Consider the following 20,872-nt stretch of genomic DNA (forward strand, 5'->3'; position numbering starts at 1 on the left):
TTTCTGGTTTTAGACAAGTATTTTATATGATTCCATTTTCTCTCATCTCTTACTATATCAATTGTTCTTTAAAAAAATTTCAGTGGTTGCTGTAGAGTTTGTAATATACGTTTATAACTAATGTAAGTCCTCTGTAACATTGTTTTCATTCCTTTCACTTATCCATATACTATAATCACCCAATACCTTGTCACTATTATTATTAGCTCAATTGAGAATAAGAAAAATAAAAGTTTCATTTTACCTTAATTTATTCCTTCTCTTCCTCTTTTTAATGAAGATCCAAGTTATCATTTTCCTTCTCCCTGAGGAACTTTTAAAAGATATTTATTGCAGAGCAGGTCTGCTGCTGATGAATTCCCTCAGTTTTTGTTTGTCTGAGAAAGGTTTTATTTCTCCTTCACTTTTGAATGATAATCTCACTAGATATAAAATTCTAGGTGGGTGGTGTTTTTTCTTCTTTCAACACTTTGAATATTTCACTCCACTCTCTTCTTGCTTGCATGGTTTATGATGAGAATCCCACACTTCTCATCCTTGTTCCTCTAGATGTAGGGTGTTTATTTTCCTCTGGATTCTTTCAAGATTTATCTTTTGGTTTCCTACAGTTTGAAGATGATATGTCCAAGTATAGACTATTTTAGTATTTATCTTGTTGGGGTCTTTTCTGAGCTTCTACAATCTATGGTTAACCTGTCATTAATTTTGGAAAATCCTTGGCCATTATTACTTCAAATATTTTTCTACTCTGTTCTTTCTCTTTTCTCCTTCTGGTATGCCAATTACACATGCTACATATTTTGAAACTGTCTCACAGGTCTTGGATATTCTGGGCTTTAAAATTTGTTTTCTTTTTCTCTGTGCATTTCAGTTTGCAAAGTTTCTATTGACATATATTCAAACTCACATATTCCTTCCTTGGCCGTATGCAATCTACAGATGAGCCAATCACAGGCCTTCTCCATTTCTTGTACAGTGTTTTGGGTTTCTCACATTCCCTTTTGATTCTTTCTTAGAATTTCCCTCTGTCTGTTGACATTCCTCATCTGTTCTTGTGTGCCATCTATTTTTTCCATCCGAGCCCTTAACATACTAATCATGGTTATTTTGGATTCTATGTGTCATAATTCCAAAACCTGTGTCAATGTGAATGTGGATCTGATGCTTGCTTGGTCTGTTTAGACTGTTTGTTCTTGCCTTTTAGCATGCCTTGTAATTTTTGGTTGAAAGCCAGACATGCTGTATTAGGAAATAGGAACTGAAATAAATAAACCTTTAGTGTGAAGTTCTATGCTCATCTGGCTAGGTGTTGGGCTGTGTTTAATATTTACCGTAGCTGTGCATGTCAGAGGCTTCAATTTCCTCTAGTGTCCTTGTTTTTGTGTTTCTTGTGTCTTTAGGTTCCCCTAAATCTCCTCCTTAAACAGAGCCTATGCCTTGCGACTCTTTCAGCTATGATCCCATCACTATACTGCAGCCCTGGGGACGCGGTGGGAAGGTGTTAAGGGAGGGGATATAATTAAATCTTTTAGTGGGCCTGTGTCCCTGGGTTGTGACGTTCACAAGTGTTTCTAAGCTTTTTTTTTTCTTTTCTTTGAACTCTTTAGATGAGACAGGAAGGCTACAGGGGGCTGCAGTTGGGTAATTGCCCTTCACCCACGTGGGATAAGGCTTGGTAGTCTTTTCCCCTGCTGAGGAGGCTTCTATTACGGAGCACACTCAGGGGATATTTCAAAATCCTTTCAAAATGGTAAGCTTTCTCCCCCACCCTCCCGTGCCAGAAACATCAGAGTTTCTTCATGGTTCTTCACTGTGAGAACTCAGTAGGGTTCCTGGAAGTAAAACTCACGAGTAGGTGGGGCCTCCCCTTAAATGGTCCTCCAGGAGTTTCTCACTTTCATGCTAGCCCACATGCATCCTCAGCAGTTTGTCAGTGTCTTTTACGTGTTTCTACCAGTTAATGGCTCTAGTGGCTTCTGCTCCAGGTAAGCTGATCTTAACTGTGATTCTCTGCATTCACCCTCTCTGAAGATTTTGGGTAGCAGTTTGCCCTGCAACCTCAATTCTCTGGTGACTTCAAGAAAAGCCATTGATTTTCAGTTTGCCCAGCTTTTGCTTCTTCTAAAGACCGTAGTAAAGACTCCCAAGCTCTTTAAGTGTTGGAGCTGGAACCAAAAGTCACTCCTCAAAGAATAATTCTTTATTTTCCTGTTCCCTTTCTCACATTTTTAAATGAGTTTGGCTGGGCCAGAGAGACACCTAAAATGGGAAGTCTGAGGAGAGGACAGACCATTGCTCTCTTAGGGGAAGAGAACAGGCAGAACTAGGGCTTCAGGGAGGACTAAGGATTCCATTTAAAGCTCACAGACTATCTGGGTGTGCTGGTAGGTTCCCAAATAAAATCCCAAACAGGGATTCTGTAGTCCTTGATTCAGCTATTTAGCGTTTCAGATCTGGGTAGGAGAACACCGTTCCCAGCACTTGATCATGAGTCATCTTGCCATGTCAGGTGCCCCTTGCCAAGCCTTCCTTCGTGTTGGGCAGATCAGGAGAACAGAGCTGAGTCTCTGAGCAGATGCTGGAGCAAGAGCTCTGTCCCAGGATACAGGGTCCTATCTGAGGAGGCACAGATGTGACTGTGGGCCTCAGAGTCTATGCCCTCCTTGAGCAGAGGACTTCTGACTGAGAATATCAAGTGTGGACTCCAGCCAAAAATCCTCCTTCGAGGTTTTCAAAGAAGGAAAAACTGAAAGTATTTTATCACCTTTAAAAATTAATAGAAGGAAGGAACGCAAAATTGTAGGAATTAAAATAGAGAGTCATACTATTCTTGGATAACAAATATCTGGCTTTCCTAAACAGAGAAGTGAGACCAATGAGTCCCAGCCCCTCATTCTTTTCTTTTTGTTCTCAGTGTCAGGGCAGAGCCAAGAGGAGAAGAAAAGGTGGAACACCAAGTGGTAAGGTTCTACCTATCCCACCTGAGCTCCCCAAGGGTGACCCTTCCTGTCCTTTCCATGAGGTCCCAGGTCCATGGTCTCTGAGGATGTCAGTCGCTAGATAGAGTCCCTCTCAGAAAACAGAGCCCTCAGAGGAGAGGCTCATGGGAAAGCAGTCAGAACCTGAAACATTTCTCAGATTCCTGCTCTGCCCACATCTGGGCATGAAGCAGTGATGGACCTGGGCAATGGGCGTTGCCCAATAAGTGGCCATATGAGATGTCAAGAGTCAGAACTTCTGTCTCCTGGCCTTGTGAAAGTACTTTGACTTCCTGGATGATCAGATTCTTCCTTGAAGTAACCAGTGACCTATGTTCCTCACATGGTGTTTTTGAGCCTCACATGGGATGACATACATATAGGAATGAAAGCCCTTTGTGAATGATAAAGCAACATACACACGTGAGCTTTATTATTATCATTAACCGTGCGATCTTGAATCCTAATTCTTGGAGCTCTCCAAGTCCAATCTACCAAGGGTACCATAAAGAACATTCTGCTCTGCCTCCTAAAAGATCTCTTTGCTTCTGTCTTCATCACTTTCCTGGTTTCCCAGGTTGGAGAGCTTGCCAGAGCGAAGCAGAGGAGGCAAGGAAGGTGCTTTCTCTGCTGCAAAGGTGACTAGACACAATCCTTCTTTCCTGTATCCCGCTTGTTAGCAGTGTCTAAGAATTTCTAGGGCCTCAGTGAAACGTGAGATTGATAAGGGAGGGAAAATCCTCAGATTTTGAAATCCAGATTGTGAAAGTCTTGGGGAGAAGGAAACAACATAGATTGTGAGCTCAAGGAAGTGGGGGGATGTGAAAGGACAGTATGCAATGGGTGCCCCTACCTCTGTCAGACCTGCCAGGGCCCCATATATTTGTTCTGGTCCTGGCTGCAGCTATGTATCTCCTGTCTCCTTCAGTCCCCGGGGCCAGGATCGCGATACCATCTGCTTTCATCAACTGCTATGTCCAGAGCCCTCCTGTGAGGAGTGTAATAGCACAACCGTGGAGGTCAATCAGCTGCTGTTCCTGGAGGACCTGGAACATGATACTGCCTCTGTGTCCTCTCTGGCTTCCACAGCTTCTGGGACTGAGTCATCATTCACTCTGTCCTCTGCCTTCTCAGAAGTCCCTCCAGGAGACCTAACACCATCCCCTCCACCTGACCCTTCCCCACCGCCCCTCTCCGTCCTCTCATCTAACCCAACGACACCCTTAGCTGACTTTCTTTCACCCTCACCACCGGGTCACTCTATGCCACCAGAGCCTTTTCCTCCCTTGGAGTCCAAATTCCCAGCAGACCATTCCCCACCCCAACCCCTTGCCCTTCCCCCTCTCCCACCACATAACACCCAGGCAACGGGTCCTATTCTCCAACCAGAGGACACTCTGTCTCTGAATACGATCTTCTCTCTTGACCGCACTCTTTCCCAAGATATTAACCCCTTACCAAATTTGTCCCAGATAATCAATCCCACTGATTCACTGGCTTGTCATCACACACCACCAAGCCTGTCTGTCTCACCACCGACAGACCACCCTTTAACTGTGACTCAATCTAAATCGGTTTCCATCTCATTGAAGTCTGTTCCAGAGAACTCATCTCCAGATAGCCCTGGTGGGTTGTCCACTTATGTCCCAACAGTCAGAGGCACTGACCATTCAAGTCTGTCCATTTCAGAATTCTCTTGTGGTCAGGCTCCTGCCAAGAACATGTTCCTCCCCACATTATCACACTCTCATTTTCAACGAGAGCAAGTTTCCCTCCGTCTACCAGAGACCTGTCTCTGGGGAGACTCTGCTACCAATCGCATGGAGGCCAGCAGCCATTCTTTCCTTGGCCTTAACGGCCAGGCATTCTTGGCAAGACAAATAAAAAAGAGAATGGATTTCCAGATTTTAGAGAACAAAGAAAAGGAGGAAGGACTATTTTCAAAACAAATGTGCTCAGAAAACCAACGGATGTCTTCAGGGAATTCATTGCAGCCACTTGACGTACAAGACACCACAGCCCCCAAAACTGGCTGGGACATCACAGGCAAGCCAGAGCAGCTGAGCATTTGTCAACAGCTACTGTATGTCAAGACTTTGGGAGAAAACTTGCAGCAGAAATATACCCAGCTCTTTTGGGGTCTTCCCTCTCTGCACAGTGAGTCCCTGGTGGCCACTCTCCTGGTTTCTAGTAGTAGTGCCCCACTAGGGTCTCATTTTGTCTTATTCAATGGAATCTGTAATGCTTCTGCAGTCAAGATGTGGGATCAAGAATCTCCACCACTTCCCCATTCTCACCCTCCTCCCCTCTCCGATGTACATCCGCAACCCTTCTCTCAGACCAACCCCCAATCTCAGCCCCCACCTTTCACTCAGGTCCAGCCCCATGCCCACCTTCAATCCCCACTCTCAATCCTACCATCTTCTTCTCCATCCCAGATTAGGGACAATGGAGTGTCTTTCCATAGATCCCAGATTCAGTCAGACTCTCATAGCTCAACTGAAAATCAACACCTCAAATGGCACATGTTGCAGAAGCAACAAGAAAGTCTGTGGGGTTTAGTCCCTGCATTCCAAAAATCTCGAGAAGCCATTTGTCCTCAAGCTGTCTCCCCTCCGTTGGTCAGCCAGTCCTCCCATGCCTATGTACCAGTCTCTGTCCTTCCTGGCCATGTTCATATCACCAGTGAACCCCAGGATAAAATCGAGCTCCACATTCCAAGGAGGCTATTCTCACACTGCTGCCTCCATGCCAGTAGGAATCTAGAGTCTCCGTGTAAATTCACAGAAACATCTCAGCAAAAAGGCAGACATGCTCACTCACAGCTCCGTCAGCTTCAGGGCCAGAGTAGCAAGGATCTAGCAGAGACTGAATTGAGTCTCCCAGGAAGCTTCCATGAGACGATCTCAACAAAGTTTCAACTGAGGCAGGACATGAAGAGGAATCTTGGATATATCCTAGAGAAGAGCACAGAAGACAGTCCTCAAAGGGTCTCAGAATGCTACCTACTAAAGAGTCTGAGGGCTGCCTCAGAGACAAAAAGTAGCTGTGTGTGTCACTCAAGGAATTACTCAGGGAATGAACTCTTAAATGTCTCAAGGAAGGACACAGACCAGAATGAAATGAAAACCATTCTTAGATTACATCTAAGCCAGAAGTTTTGGCAGATCACTGCGGGGAGGATCCCCCTCGGGGTGTGTCATTCATGGCTGGCTGAGGACAACCCATCCCCTCCTTCTGGGAGTTCCCAGAACAATATGGAAAACAAAAATTTGAAAAATGTAACAGTAGGTGGGGTCCACCCCCAGATGACCACTCCAGAGCTTTCTTTTGTGGATCCCAACACCCGACAGGTGCTAGAAGCCCATATTATAAGATTTCGCGTGAGTCAGAGGTGGGGCCTACCCCTCAAAGTTCTTGAATCCATAAAATCCTATAGGTTGAGAGAAGCCAAAACATGGCCTCTTCCCCAATTTGACTTTCTCTCCTCAGCCACCTATATTTCTGGGGTGGATTCCAAAGCTGAGGTTTCCAAGCCCCTTGAGGGAAGCTCTAAAAGTTTTCAGGGAAATAAGGTGAAAACAACGAATTCAGTCCCCATCCTGGATCTTCCACTCCCTGCTACCTCATCTGTGGGCAACGAAGGACAGGGGGCCCTAAAACCATCCCACTCTGATCTCGACCAGGAGCTTGCCAAGGACATCCAGGCAATCGAGCATGGCAGACAGACTTCAGAGATCCTCACACACAGCTTTACAGACAAAGTGAGTCAGAGGAAGACTGCACTAGACAATAACAGATGCAGCCGAGAGGTGCCCACAAGGCAAGCTGGGGCTGGACATGTGCCAAGGGATGAGAATGTGAGTTCCAGTGATAGAGAGGACATGATTCAGGGCCAAAAGATGGTGGAGAAGAATTTAAAACATTTTTCCACGTCCACCATGAACTTCAGGGAGATATTCAAGGCTGAGGAGCTGTGCACTCTTACATCACAATCTTGTGACATCTTGACAACGAACAAGTTGGGAAGCTCCCAAATGGTAAATATCAATATGAGCAAAGTAGAAACTACCCTGACCAGTGAATGTCCCTCACCAAAAATACCAGTTCCCCAAGATACCAAACCATCAGACATTAAAAAACAGCTCCTTACCGAGTGGAAGTTTCAATTAAAGAGCAAGGAACATAGCCAGCCTAAAGGCTCTCCCGCTGACATATCCCTTACTTCAGACAGCTTGCCTTCCGACTCCTCACTGACTCAGTCCCAGAGCGTGTCCAGTGGGGACATGGGAGCTTCCCAGGTGCTGCAAGTCCACTTGGAGGACAATGGGGATTGGCGGGAACCCAGGGCCTCTAAGCATGTCTCATGGAAATGCCAGGATAGGAATTTCCCACCAGCTGCAAAGACAGTGAGACCTCTGGATTCCAAAGCAGGAGAATGTGGAAGCGAGGATTCAGGAGTTGGGACGTCTAAAGCCAGAAAGAGGAGCCACTCTATCGAGGACAGAGAATTAGAGGGCACTTCCCCGTGTCTGTCACAGAATGAACAGTTCCCTCCTGAAAGTTACTTCAGAAAAAAAATGAGGCAGTTTTTTCAATGGATTAATTCCAAGAAAAAAATCACAGGGCAGGAAAGTCCCCAGCAAAAAGCCAAGTTCACGTCAACCTTTGCACCGCTCCGAGACCCAGCTCAAAGTGCAGCTCTCGTGAGCTGTGGGCCTCCTGAAGCTCATGAGCTCATGGCAGCCATCGGGAAGATCTTAGAGGAGAAACTGGCATGTAGATACGAACCTGAGGCTGCAGAGTTAAGTCAGCAGAAGGGGGAACTGCAGGCCCAGGTAGAGCCTGACGAGGGACATCCCTCCAACTACGGGGCTCTCTCTGACCCACAGCCAGGGGAATGGGCAAGGACCACATCCTGCAGCCAAGATGCTGTCCCTCCTGACAAGAGTTTTCGTACAAGGGTTAGACAGAAAAGACACAGGATCAGACAGCCCTGGAAAGGACCAGCATTTATGCCAGAGTCAACCCCCTTCCCCACCCTACAGGGAGTCTGTGCCCCATCCAAGACCCAACTGCATGCATGATGTATGCTACGTCCCTCCGGCCACCCTCACCTCTAATGAAAGCACTGTGTTCAGAGATATGACTCTTCTATTCAAACAGGAAATGCTTCTCCAACACTTCCAGGGAGGAAAAATGTCCCCAAAGAAATCATTCAGTCCTTGTTGAGAAAGCATTGCAGTTTTCAAGAGAACACATCCTCTGATGAGAACCATGGTTAGCACAACCAAGGATACTGATCGTCCTCAATAAATGTTTCTGCTAAGAGAGAGTAGTGTTCTCTGTGTGGTGCTTTGGGGGAGTGGGTTTGGGGTTCCCAGGGCTTATGCTCAGGGAAAGGAAGGAGGGAAGTCAGCTCTGACTGATTTCCTCTTTTGGTTTCTGCAAGATGACCAGTCTCTTGTAGGGGGCCTGACAGTGGCTTTCTCAGTTTTATCTTGGGTCCTGTATTTGACCTTACTCAGATGTCCTGTACTTAAAACACTTTACTTTTTCATAAAAAGTACAAAAAGTTTACTCTAAAAACTTCCGGGCCTTTTCAAAATGAGAAAAACCCTTCAAGTCCAGAAATTGGCTCAACTTGTCTTTCCATCTACTCCCTCACTATCCTGAACTATACACAGCTGCAGGGTGGGATGCGTTCCTCTGGAAGGATACAGCCAGAATTGCCCCTCGTTGCCTCAGAAAGTTTTGGAATTGGAAGTGTGGGGGCGTTTAGGCCCTGAGGTGAGTGGCAGGGGCAAATGTTGCTCTTGGATCTCTTGGTGAGGAATGAATGTCACCTGCTCCTAAGAGCCTTTCTCTCCCTCAGGAAGTCTGGGTGGTGGGCCACGTCCCCACGCCTCAGCTGACCCTAACGAAAATGGGGAGCAGTCCACCCTTCCCCTTCCTCTACCTTTCCTGGAGCAGAAGGGAGGAGAGAACTCGCAGCTCTGTAAAGGACCAGAGATAGGAATATTTTCCTGAAAACCGTAACTTACCTTCATTTAGAAAACGTTGCTGATTCCTGAGTATCTCACAGGTGAGCAGTCAGTGCAGGTGTGTGTATGGATGGGTTTTGCAATTGTGGACACTGGAGTGGCCAGGGCGGGGTCCAGGAACTGGGTGGGTCCCGCCGAAGAATCTGTTATATGTGGGGTGTTAATCTGTCTGGAAGGCACATTCTGAGCTCAACAATGAGGTCTCCCTGCATGTGAGGACACCTCAAGGAATGGGCAGAGCCGCTCCCGAGGGAAACTTCCTCAGGACGCCCAGCTTGGTAGAATTATTGCAAGACCAAGAGATCACCTGGCTATCACTTCTAGGAATGGTCAGCAGGCAGCCACCCAGAATTTGGGGCAAAAGGAGACAACAAGTAGGGAAAAAGGAATGGTGGAGTGAGTGGAAAAGGAAGGAAAAAATGAGGAGGGGAAGAATGACCTTATCATCACTCCTCATGATCCCTGAGGGTCACTTCGAGCTCAAAATGTCCCTTCCAGACAGATTAACACCCCACATCCTGGCCATCCACTCCACCCAGCACTTACCTTACCTAGGCCTCACCTCCTGGAGACTAATCAGGGCTGGGGGGAGCACAATGATACCGCTGCAGCTAAGAGAACTTGGGATAGTCTTCGAGATTGAAGACAGTATCTCCAGGAATGTTGTCAAGGAGGTTGTCCTCTCATCTGCTGCCTGCCTTCCCAGCCATGCTGCATCTTACACCAAGGTTACAGTAATTTAGGGGTGTGTTAGTTACTATATAACAAATACCCCAAAAGTTAGTGGCTTAAAAAACCAAGTATTTATTAATTCATAGTTTCTGTTGGTGAGGAATGTAGGCAAGGCCTACCTGGGTTCTCTGCTCCAAGGTCTCTCACAAGGCTGCAATTAAGGTGTCAGCTGGGGCTGGGGTCTCAGCTGAAGGCTTGACTGGGGAAATACACACTTCTTCGCTCACTTCTACAGTTGCTGGCTGGATGCAGTTCCTCAAGGCCTGTTGGACTGAGAGCCTCAATTCCTGGATGGCTGTTGGCTGGAGTTGGCTGGAGGCAACCTTCAGTTCCTTGTCATGTAGGCCTCTCCAACATGGCAGCTTGCTTCGTCAAAGCCAGGAGAGAGTCTGCTAGCAAGACAGAAGGCACAATCTTGTAAACTAATGAGGGAAATGACATCCCATCACCTTTCCCTTATTCTATTAGTCAGAAGCAAATCACGAGGTCCAGTTTACACTCAAGGGGAGCAGTTTATACCAGGGTGTGACTAGCAAAAGAAGGGATCTTTGGAACCTTCTTAGAACTCTTCCTAACACAAGGGTTTTTTCTTGGACATCCCACTGAGTTCACCGAAGCAAAAGTGACCAAAGGGACCAAGCGGATCCTTGTGCTCATCCACATCCACGTCATCAAAGCTAAAGCTGTTGAATGGCTAAGGAGAGTAACGTCTGGTAAGAAAAACATCAAAGAGATTGAAGCATCCAAAGAAGGAGGGAAAGGTGGCATGGAGGTAAAGGCGGTGTGGGGTCATCATGAATGGTAAAGTGAAAGGAGCCCTTAGAACCACCTGCCTCACCACTGCCAGTATTCAGACTTAGAGGGGAGGAAAAATTAGGTGCAAGACGGCTCATCCTCGCTCCGCCACCGTATCTCCACTCTGCTCTATCTCCCCGACTATAGGCCTAAAGAAGCAACCTTCAGTTCCCATAGAGAAAGCCAGGCTTATAGAGGAAGCAAACCCTACAGCTTGCAAGGTTTAACTTCTGCTCTTATTGATATATTTAATATAGCACATCCGTCATTTCAAATTTGCTTCTCACAGCTTGAACATCAGAGTGAATGCATCACACAATGGATGGCAAAACCAGTACTAGGGAATTCAGCATGTAGCTCCCATTCTGGGATGTTTTCCATGAACATGGATGTTTTCCATGAACCCATTGCCAAAGAGCTTCTAACCAAGGGAGAGGTGGTGGCTCAAAAGGGCTGACTTACTGGCTGGGGTCACAAAACAAGTCATACCCGGTGCCCAGATATTTGCTTCTATTCAGAGAAACACTGGATGAGGCAACGAGACAGAATTTGCACACTCAGCACATCTAGGCAGTGAACTGTCCAAATGAGGTGACAGTACCACCCAGGAGTGATCCCACACTCTTGTTCTGCTTCTAGTACTGTTTTCCTTTTTCCCAGATTCCAGTTCCTATGGGAAAGCAGGACTCTTACCAAAAGAAGGAAAACGTATTAGCTGAACAGTGACTGGAGAGATGAGGATGAATTTCTCTAGAAACAGATTTCATGGGCTTGCTGCTTATACCCAGAGATCAGTGCTGTGCAGCTTGGGGGGTGGGGGTGGGGGGTGTCATTTACATGATATTCTGTGGCGCCTGAAGAATTTTCAGTGACATAGAATGTGATGTGAATGGGTTACCTGCATTTTTATACCCTCAAGCCCACACTCCAAACCTAACGTCAGGGCGAATAAAATGCATGAATTGACTGGTACCTTGATGTGGCTTGGGTATGGGAACCCCAGATCCCAGCTTCAGGCACTGTGAATTTCTCTGGTACCAGGTGCTGCCTAAGGGAATCAGCTTTCTTGAGGCAGCCTTCACATGGATTAACACTCAGAACTGTGCCCTAATCTGCAGCCACAATGAAGGGGCCCAGGCTATGAGAAGGGGCTCTTCTCTCTCTCTCTCTCTCTCTTTTCTTTTTAAAGATTGGCACCTGAGCTAACAGCTGTTGCCAATCTTCTTCTTCTTTTTTTCTCTTTTTTCTCCTCAAATCCCCTCAGTACATAGTTGTATGTTTTAGTTGTGGGTCCCTCTAGTTGTGGCATGTGGGACGTCGCCTCAACGTGGCCTGAAGAGCAGTGCCATGTCCATACCCAGGATCCGAACCAGTGAAACCCTGGGCCTCCAATGCGGAGCGTGTGAACTTAACCACTTGGCCACGGGGCTGGCCCCGGGGCTGGCCCGGGGGCTCCTCTTGAGGCCTTTCCTCTGGAACTTCCATTGGCCCTGGATCAGAGCCTAAATTAGGCTATTTTCCTGGGGTCACAAGGACACGTTTGGTCTTCCTTAGGGAGGCCAAGTGGAAGCTCAGAGATTTGTGGAGGCTGCCTCCCTATCTCTCCCAGGAGACTCGGGGTCTGTTCCTTCCTTCTATGGGGGCCAGGAGGTAGAGAAGGAACTGAGCATTATGCAAGTTTAGCAATGCTTCACTGTGGGAGGGGGTTGGGCTGACAAGAGGAGGTAATTTTCCTTTGCAGGGATTCTTGCCCAGCTTGAGGCAACCTTCATTTGAAGCAGGATAATGCTGTTTCTACCCTCCACCTCCTTCTGGGTCCAGGAGTTATTAATGGCTTTCATGTTTCCTGAACCCAAACAGAAGTTGTGAGATACCTGTTGTACAGTCCTGTCCAGACCCTCATGTGGGAGGAGACTTTAGCTGGCTGCTCCAAGGAGAGAGGAGATAGGGGTTGACACAAGTGCTGGGGTGAGAGAAGGAGAGTTGCCTAAAGGTAGCAGTGGCTCCAAGACCCTGAGAATCAGGATGTAGAGACGAGCCCCTTAGGTGGACGGGTTCTGTGTGGAAGTCCTCTAGGAGACAGCACAATGTTTTAAGGGATGAAGTGATGATGCTGAGATGACTAATCATCAAGCCCCATCATCTTGAGAGCTGTCACAAGACACGGCATTACTCACACTTAGCACAGAGGCTGTGCAGCCACTGGCCTTTCAATGGGCCCGAAGGGCTTGGGCAATGAAAATCCCAGGGGCAACCAAGATGGACTCAAGATCACAGGCTCTTACCTACGTATTTGATGGTGAATACTTAACTAAATAGGCAAAAAGCTCCCATTAATGACTAATATTGTATATCTTCCTACCCTTTAAACTGGGGTCTTTAAGCCAGATTTAATTTAATTTAGAAAAATGAAGTACTGCTTATTGTACTTCAATGTTGTGAAACAAATTTATGCTTTTTATGTATATTATCCCATTTAAACTTTACCATGCTTTGAAGTAGGTTTCTTTACCCTCTTTTATAGAAGGGCACGACCTGAAGGACAGAGAAGGTAATATATATTCAGAGTGCTAGCACAGAAGAGGGAGCCAGGGATGGAGAGCCCCCTTACGCTGTGAGGGATTCTTTGGATGTAAATGATGGCAAGCACAATTCAACTGACTTTAAAAACAGGATCTGTTGACTCAGGCACCTGAAAAAGGTCTGGGAGTAAGGCTGCCCTCAGGCAGGAGGATTCATACTGGGGCTCAGCTGATGTCATCAAGTTTCAGTTTCTATCTATTTCTCTGTTCTAGATTCTGGACTGGCTACCTTATAAGTCTGTCTGGCAAGTTCGTAGCTACATCTTCCAAACTAAAAGCGCAGCTAAAAATGGGTTGTTTCTCCCACTAGTCCCTTCAAAAGTCCCACTGTGCCTTATTGTCTCCAGTTGGGTCACATGCCCATCCCTGACCAATCACTGTTGCCAAAAGCATGGACCAATCTTTTTGGCCAAGCCTGAGTTCAATGCCCTCCTTTAAAGTAAGAGCGTTAGTGATAAACAACTCCACTTGACATGGACTGAAACTGACAACGGGGTTAGATCCCCAGAGGGCAAAAGAAGGACTATTCTTAGAAGGTGAGTGAATGCTGAGTGTCAAAATAAAAACAAAAACAAAACGGAGGTCTACTTCAGCCCTCTCTCTCACCACCCCATTTCTGCCTTCTTGTCCAGAGTCATGCCATGGACTGAAGGTTAGAGTTAGAGGAAATGCCAATTCTGTGGAGGACAGGAAAGGAACTCAAAGTGGAAGGAATCAATCAGAGGCCCCAACATCCATGTGGATAGACCATCCAATGATCTGATCTCTCACTGTCTGCTCCTTCTCATCTTAGAGTCCTTTACCTTCATTCCAGTTCAGTTATGGCCATAGCCTAGAACTTATCACCAGCAACACTTGTGTGTTCTGAAAAAATACAGTCTGACATTCCACCCTTTGTCCTCTCAGCTTATGCCCTCAGCATGCTAATTCCTCAACCTATTCAGGAACTACAAGCCGCTCTATACTTTCCCCTGCTCACCTGACAACCTTTGTCTTCATTTCCTCCCTCTCCAAGGAAAACTTCATGGGGCATCACTTAATCCTAAACCTAAATATACTGCTCTGCTCTAAACAGCCTACCCCCTTCTTTCATTCATCCTGTCTAGCAAAATCCAACTCTGCCTGTTTTAGCACTGCCTTCAAATAAGGGCCTACTTCCTCTTGGATAAAATCACACAAGTGTCTTTGTGCCCCATAAACTTCTGTTCTACATCTGTTGCTCAGCTCCACCACTGCCTCAGAATCCAGTCATTCCTCCTGTGTTACCATGTGCCAGACGCTCTTCCAAGCACTTGGGACACCCAGTGGAGGCAACAAACAGAGGCCCTGTCTCGGGGGAGCTTCTGTGATTTTTGTCTCAGTCAACTCTCTTGCCTAAGTTCTCAAAACAATTCCACTTTCCTACACCTTGTCCACACTCCTGGCTCACTGATCATATGTGCTGGACCACCAAAGGGAAACAGAGAAGTCATCAGATGGGAACTTTTCTGCATAAAAACTTCAAAACAAAACAAAACCAAAACCAAAATGAGATCCTCCATCTCTTCTCTCCTCCTTCCTTCCCACCATACTGAAAGGTTTCCCTCAATGCTTTCCTTAATCCTCCCAACCTGGGATCTGCCCGCCCTTTCCAAGTCACAACACTTTCACATGTTTGGACTATCTGCCTTAATTACCTAGTTTTCCAGAGGACCAAGACTACATTTACCTCATCACCGCTGGAAACACCAAGCAGAGCTCAGAATCCTCTGGTGGAATACATTGGCACTGGGAGGGATTTCTATGGGGAGGTCCTGCCCAGCATGCTCTGGGGCGTGGCCACGTCCGGGGGCAGGGCCTGAGAGACTCTGAGAGCCTGTTTGGCTTCTTGAGGGCGAAGGCACCAGCAACATGGCCAGACATCTCCCCTCAGGCTTCTGGAAGATATGAGTTGAGATTTAATTCAAAGACAGGCTCTGAGGAAGGTTTCTGGATGCCTGAGTGACCTTCCCCACTGCCCTGCCCGAAGGATCCTTTCCTCCATCTGCCATTTCCATTACGGTGGGCAGGCCCTCACAGCCCCTGGGCCCCCAAACTCTCACGCCAGGCCCAGCCTTAGAAGGCGCTCAGAGGCCTGGGGGCAGGGCTGTGCCTGCCCAGCACCACCCCCTTTGACGATGGCACTCTTAGCAACTCCACCAAGGTGAGAATAGTAATAAATAGAGTAACAATATTGACAACTGTTAAGGCTTCACCTTACACTGGCTGCCTGGCCTTGCACAAGTAGCCTGAGTCTCAGATCTCATCTATTATGTGCAGATACTGACGTGTACTGATAGGGTTGGTCCTCGGAACTGGAATGAATGAGTAAAGAGTTTTGAACAGTGTTTACCTAACACTAGAAGTTTAATATGTGCTGCCCATTATTAGCACTCATTTAAAATGCTAGGCCTCCTCTTTATTATTTTAGAAGTATCAATTTACCACTCATGCATTCTTCCTTCCTTCAGAATGAATTTATTTAGTACCTAACATGTGCCAGACACTATGCCAGGCTCTGGAATACAATGGTAAGCAAAAAGGTAGAGTCTCTGCCTTCATGGATCTTACAGTCTAGAGGGGAGATCAGGCAGAAATTAATCAGACAAGATTGTGTAAATGTCCCACGTTACATTCTATGAAGGGTTCATGAGCTGGTTGTCGGTGCCAAGGGAGTTTAAAACATGGGGATTTGGCCTAACAAAGGAGAAGAGGGTCGTCCTCACCCATCCCTCAGGAGCTGATCAGGCTTAAGAGGTAAAAGGCGAGTAGGAGACAACTTGGCAAAGCAGGGAGGGAGAAGTGTTCCAGGCAGAGGAATCTGGGTGATGAGAGCAGAGAGAGTGAGGAGGGACGAATGTGATGCAACAAGAAGAGGGAAAAGCGTGGGGGGCACAGATTAAGCAGAGTTCTCTGGGCCAAATCAACTAGTTATGTCTTTGGAGCAATGGGGAGCCAGGGGAAATGTTTAAGTTAGGATTTATTTATATGTGTAGGGTATTCAGATTTTAGTTGTATTATTTGAGTTTCCAAAAGATTACTGTGAATTAATACTGTGAATTAACGAATTACAGTGATTTAATGTGAAGAATGCTTTGGATGGGGTAAACAGGATGTGAGAGACCAGTGAGAAGGCCACTGCAGTAATCTACGAGAGAAAAGATATCAGCATGGACCACAATGGTGGTGGCCAAAGTGGGGTAACGTGGACGGATGTGAGTGGCATGACTTCATTAATTCTAATAAGACGGAACATTTTTCCTTTTGTTTCGCTCCAGTGCCCAAGAGGTACAGGTTGGTGCAAGATGTGGGGTCTTTTATAGAGTTGGACTAGTCAGCAGACACGAAACATTTGAAAAGGCTGCTTGAACTGCTGACTAGCCAAAATCAAAGAGGAAGTTGACCTTCAACCCTTTGTTTTATTCCAGCTGCAGAAGTCATTTTCAGTTACTCTCTGACTCAAGTAAACACCACTCCCTGTCACCTTATCCCTTTGAGGGTTGGTTCACTTCTCCCTTTTCACTGGGACATGATTCTCACCGACAGTAGAAAGTTCGGCACCCAGACCTGCAGCTGTGAAGACGCTTGCTCCCCTCTCGAACTATTAGTACTTCTGGGAAACACGTCCCAGTGCCAAACTGTCCTGGTCCTGAAATGACCCCGTTATTTGGGGAGGTAGTAAAGGAAATTACATGTTTTAAACCCCGAGCGGCACTCTCTTTGGACATCGAAAGGTGTAAATGATAAAATACTTACTAGACTTAAAGACCAGGGAGTAAACAGGGGGCTGGATGCTGCCCAGACTCTGTGTGTCAGCAAAACATATCTGAGCTCAGCGAAGTAACCCAGGACCAAGTGTTTCCCTCAGTGGAATAATTAGACAACAGAGGTGGGCAATTTAGAAAAGATAACTTCTTCTGTCCCTGCTTTAGAATTTCTATTACAAACAAACCCAATCCTTAGCAAGATTTAAGAGCATGGGACAAAGACTGCTAGACGTTGAACTGCTGGGAGCGGAGCCCACGTTTTATTTATCTTTGTATCCAAGCACATCCGCGGTGCTTGCCACGAGGCAGATACTCAGTGAATGTTGGGTGGATGAAGGATTCCTCTGTGTTTTCATGGGGTATTTATATGGTATGGGAATTCAGTCATTTTTTGCCCCACTAGGTGGAGATGGATGCTTTCTGTTCTCCATGTTTACTTTGAACACCATTTAGCTACAGGGATGTTCTAAAATGAAATAATAAGGAAACCAGCTTTAATACTATTTTATATATACAGACAGATACACTTTCTGACGACGTGCAAATATGAATGCTCTCCCTGGAAGATGCTTTTGTAACCTAAATTGCTCTAGAATGAGGTTAGAGATGGGGAAGAAAGGGAAAGTAAGGTAAAACTCACAGCTTAATTTCTAGACAGGATTGCTGCTTTAAAAATGAATTTCAGGTGCTTCTTGGCATACTTGGCCCAAGCACTGGAGATTTAACAGTGATTTGTGATTTGGTGTGACCCAGAACATGGCCCAATGGTCCTCTATCCTTTGAAGCAGTCAGTCTGTTCTCTTGATTGCTGTTCTGGACTGTCTCCCCATCACTCCCCATGAGGGCCCCATTCCTTCTGCTCTGTCCTAGTGGAACAGTCCCTTGACCTTCATTCTCCCACTACTCTAGTCTCGACTTCTCCTTGTTGCTAGATTACTCTATTATTGCTTCTCAAATTGTGGTTCCCAGACCAGCACCATTAGCATTGCCTGGGAACTTATTAGAAATGCAGATTCTCGGGCCTCACTCTGGACATACTCAAGAAGAAACCTTGATGTGGGGCCCAGCAATTTTAACAAGCAAGGTAATCTCCAAGGTGAGAACCACTGCTGTACATAAAGCTCAGTTCTCAGCATATCACCCCTTTGCCCAATACCCTTTATTGCTTTCCTGCCGACAACCACATGAGTGTGTGTGTGTGTGTGTGTCTGTTCACGCCCTTCTATCCAAGGCCTTCTGCAATCAAGCACCAGCTCATGTGTCCCCACGCAAGGAGGTGTGTTCCACAGTCATCCTAATGGGTTACCTGCTCTTCCCTCTGCTCTCCTGCCGCCTCTCTCTGTTAATGTTGGGTCCTCTGCTAGAAATACCCACCTCCTCCCTCTCCTTGTAGAAACCTTACTCATTCTTTAAGGCTCACTTAAAAATTAATATTTATCTAAGGAATCCATACCTGTGCCTTTAAAACCAAATAGTACTGAGGCTTTATAAAGAACCATGGCAGGCCCTCCCCCACCTCACAACCCCAATCCTTCCTATGCCCCCAGTTTCATTCCCCATGGAAACCACTTGAGCCATTTCTATCATAGTTGTTCTGGTACACACCTCTATTTATATAACTAATACGCAAATACTTGTATTTAAAAGTAATTTTAAAATATTAGACACTAACTTCTTGCCATGGTAGATAAAATTTGAGTAGGTAAAATTGCAGGTGGATGAAATTTGGTCGACACCCCATTCCCCTCTTCACTCTTCTCAGTCTGTCCTCACTTAAATCTTTATTCATGCAAAGTTCATCTTGGCATGGAAGGCGACCCCTTTCCTGGAACATGTTCAGAGACTGCTCCTCCCCTGCTCCCACAGAGCTCTGTATCTCTCTTAGTGCACTGTCCCCCTTGCCCTTCCACGTTTGTATGTATGTGTCTCCCATTCCCACCAGCTTGTAAGAGCCAGGAAAGTCTAATCCGTCTTTTACTTTCTCTGAATCCTCCCAGGGCAAAGCACAGGGCCTGGGATATAGTACACACTGAGCAAACGTGGCCAATTTAACCGTAAAGTAAAATATCTGCCTGACCTTTGAAGCTTGCTGGTGTGACAGCAGTACTTGGAATGAGTCTTCCCGTTCCAATGTGGTTTTCCAACATTATTGTGGGGAATAGTAAACTGGGGTCAGGAGACTTGAGCCAGACCACCTTCTTGGTGACTTCTTTTAAGACCTTGGGGAAGGCACTTAATGGTTTTGCTTCCTTCTTTTCATCTATAAAGTGGCAACAATAATATCTATGGACAGAGCTGTAGGGAGGACCAAATACAACAGCACACGTTATCAGGTATAAGGCGTTACATTGATTCCTTATGTTTAAAACACAAAGGCAAACCATTTTCTGGTAGCAAATGGGGCTATAATGAACATTAAAACCAACCTTTAAATAGAAAACTTTATTTTTAGATGATCCAGGGGGTCTTTCTTCCAAGATCAGCCTAAGATTTTTTCGGAGGAAACTGTATTCTCATTGTCCTGAAATTTGAAGCAAGAAAATTCAATCATTTAAGACCATTTGCCTATTCTTACTTGTTGATGAGAAATCACCACTACTGCTACCCTTTTAACCTCTGAAGGGATTGTAAGCTTTGTCTTGATTTGATGGCTCAAAAATAAAATCTACCAAAGGCACGTTTTCTAAGCCTTGTCTGGCTCTACCCAGTAGAAAAGTGTGAGCTACTGTTGTATCAAAACTAATTATATTTTAAATCTACAACCAAGTCTCAATTACCAACGTTAATGGGACTACATGCAAACATAATTCTCTCTTACATTTAGACAGTGCTGTTAACTTCTTCAAAGCACTTTTCACTGTACTGCATATATTAAACAGACGCATTTTTTTAAATCCACAAATAAGGTAACAAATAAATCTTAAGATCAATAATTTCAACTTTGTACCTGTCAAAAGCTATTAGAAATTGCAAAATTGTCTAAGAGGACTTTCATTGCCCTACTCTCCTCTCGACCCCTCTCAACTAAGGAAGGTACCCGCTCACATCTTTTGCTTTTAACTTAAGCTAACCCATAAAATCCACTATCAAACCCCAAGGAATGCTCCCAATTATTGTCTTGGACCCTTCATTTCACTTTGCTTTTTTTTTTTTTTCAACTCTCTATTTCTGTTTTTACCTGGCTGGCAATGACTTGCTTGACTTCTCTTCTCCTCTCAGCTTCTGGCTCTGTGCTACCCCTTTAGACTTGATGAGTAATTTTGGTTTTCCTGCTTTTCACCTTTGGCACCCCTTCAAAAATGGGTTAGGTTTATCTTCTGGCTCTTTCTACTTCTGACTGCTTGGAAGTTTGGATCATACTTAGCCAAGTTTTGATCCCAGGACCTTTCCCTGGCTTTGACCTGTCTCAGTGGCATCTGTGCTGGGCTTGACTCCTCCAGGTGAGGGCGTCAGCAAGAGGGAGGATCAAGCAAAGATCAAGCAAGGAAACAGGAAGAACATCTGGCTCAGCTTAAACTGTGCAGGGCACTGAGGCCTTGCTGGCCGTCCAGTCTCTGCCTCCTTCTTCCTCTGCTGCTTTCATTCCCTCCCGTCTCTGACTCTCAATTTTTATTAAGTTTCCACCTTCTGACTGGTCAATCCTCTTCTAGCGTCCCTTTGTAAGATTGAAATGGGAGTGGGAGTGATATCCATTAGCCAAAATAAGTTCGATAGCTGGGAGAAACTGCTGAATCTCTGGTGTCTTTACAGGACTTATCAAATCCCAATTAACCACATTAGTTGGCAAACTGCTCTGGCTTCCCAGGGAGTCAGCTGGTAGGTGAGTCAATAAATATCTGTCAGATGAATGGATGCACACACACTAGTTGTGTAGCATGGCATCAGGTACTTTAAATAATACCAAGTATAAGACTTCATCCTTGGCTGAAGAAGGACATCTTCTCACGGCCATTCAC

General features: G+C 45.8%; 2 protein-coding genes and 1 long non-coding RNA gene across 25 annotated transcripts in view; 2 read left to right on the plus strand and 1 right to left on the minus strand.

The window, feature by feature from the left end:
- The window catches only part of CARNMT1 (carnosine N-methyltransferase 1), a 222,026-nt gene that overhangs the window by 178,294 nt on the left and 22,860 nt on the right, over window positions 1-20,872 (plus strand). The gene's annotated exons all lie outside the window — the stretch shown is intronic.
- The window catches only part of LOC138920402 (uncharacterized), a 110,945-nt gene that overhangs the window by 72,048 nt on the left and 18,025 nt on the right, over window positions 1-20,872 (minus strand). For 10 of the 22 annotated variants that reach the window (XR_011431522.1, XR_011431514.1, XR_011431510.1 and 7 more), the window contains 2 exons: window positions 19,343-19,437; window positions 9,874-10,143 (listed from right to left, as the gene is read on the minus strand). This is a non-coding gene — a long non-coding RNA (uncharacterized lncRNA). Of the gene's footprint in view, window positions 1-9,873; window positions 10,147-14,839; window positions 15,048-18,993; window positions 19,212-19,342; window positions 19,438-20,872 lie in introns of all 22 variants that reach the window. The other 12 variants (XR_011431512.1, XR_011431506.1, XR_011431513.1 and 9 more) reach the window with 6 other exon arrangements.
- LOC138915077 (spermatogenesis-associated protein 31D1-like) lies at window positions 1,584-8,760 on the plus strand. The gene is made up of 2 exons (XM_070248108.1): window positions 1,584-7,976; window positions 8,666-8,760. Exons 1-2 carry the CDS (start codon window positions 3,818-3,820, stop codon window positions 8,758-8,760), a joined length of 4,254 nt encoding a protein of 1,417 aa, XP_070104209.1. The 5' UTR covers window positions 1,584-3,817.

The sequence above is a fragment of the Equus caballus genome, chromosome 23 (genome assembly GCF_041296265.1).
Source record: "Equus caballus isolate H_3958 breed thoroughbred chromosome 23, TB-T2T, whole genome shotgun sequence".
Classification (NCBI taxonomy): Eukaryota; Metazoa; Chordata; class Mammalia; order Perissodactyla; family Equidae; genus Equus; species Equus caballus.

What these genes read in the sequence shown, in the direction of transcription:
- LOC138915077 (XM_070248108.1), top strand. Translation starts at nt 3,818, where the DNA reads ATGGGTGCCCCTACCTCTGTCAGACCTGCCAGGGCCCCATATATTTGT. An exon ending in ACACAGGATCAGACAGCCCT is followed by an intron (nt 7,977 to 8,665) that starts GGAAAGGACCAG and finishes AACTATACACAG; the next exon opens with CTGCAGGGTGGGATGCGTTC.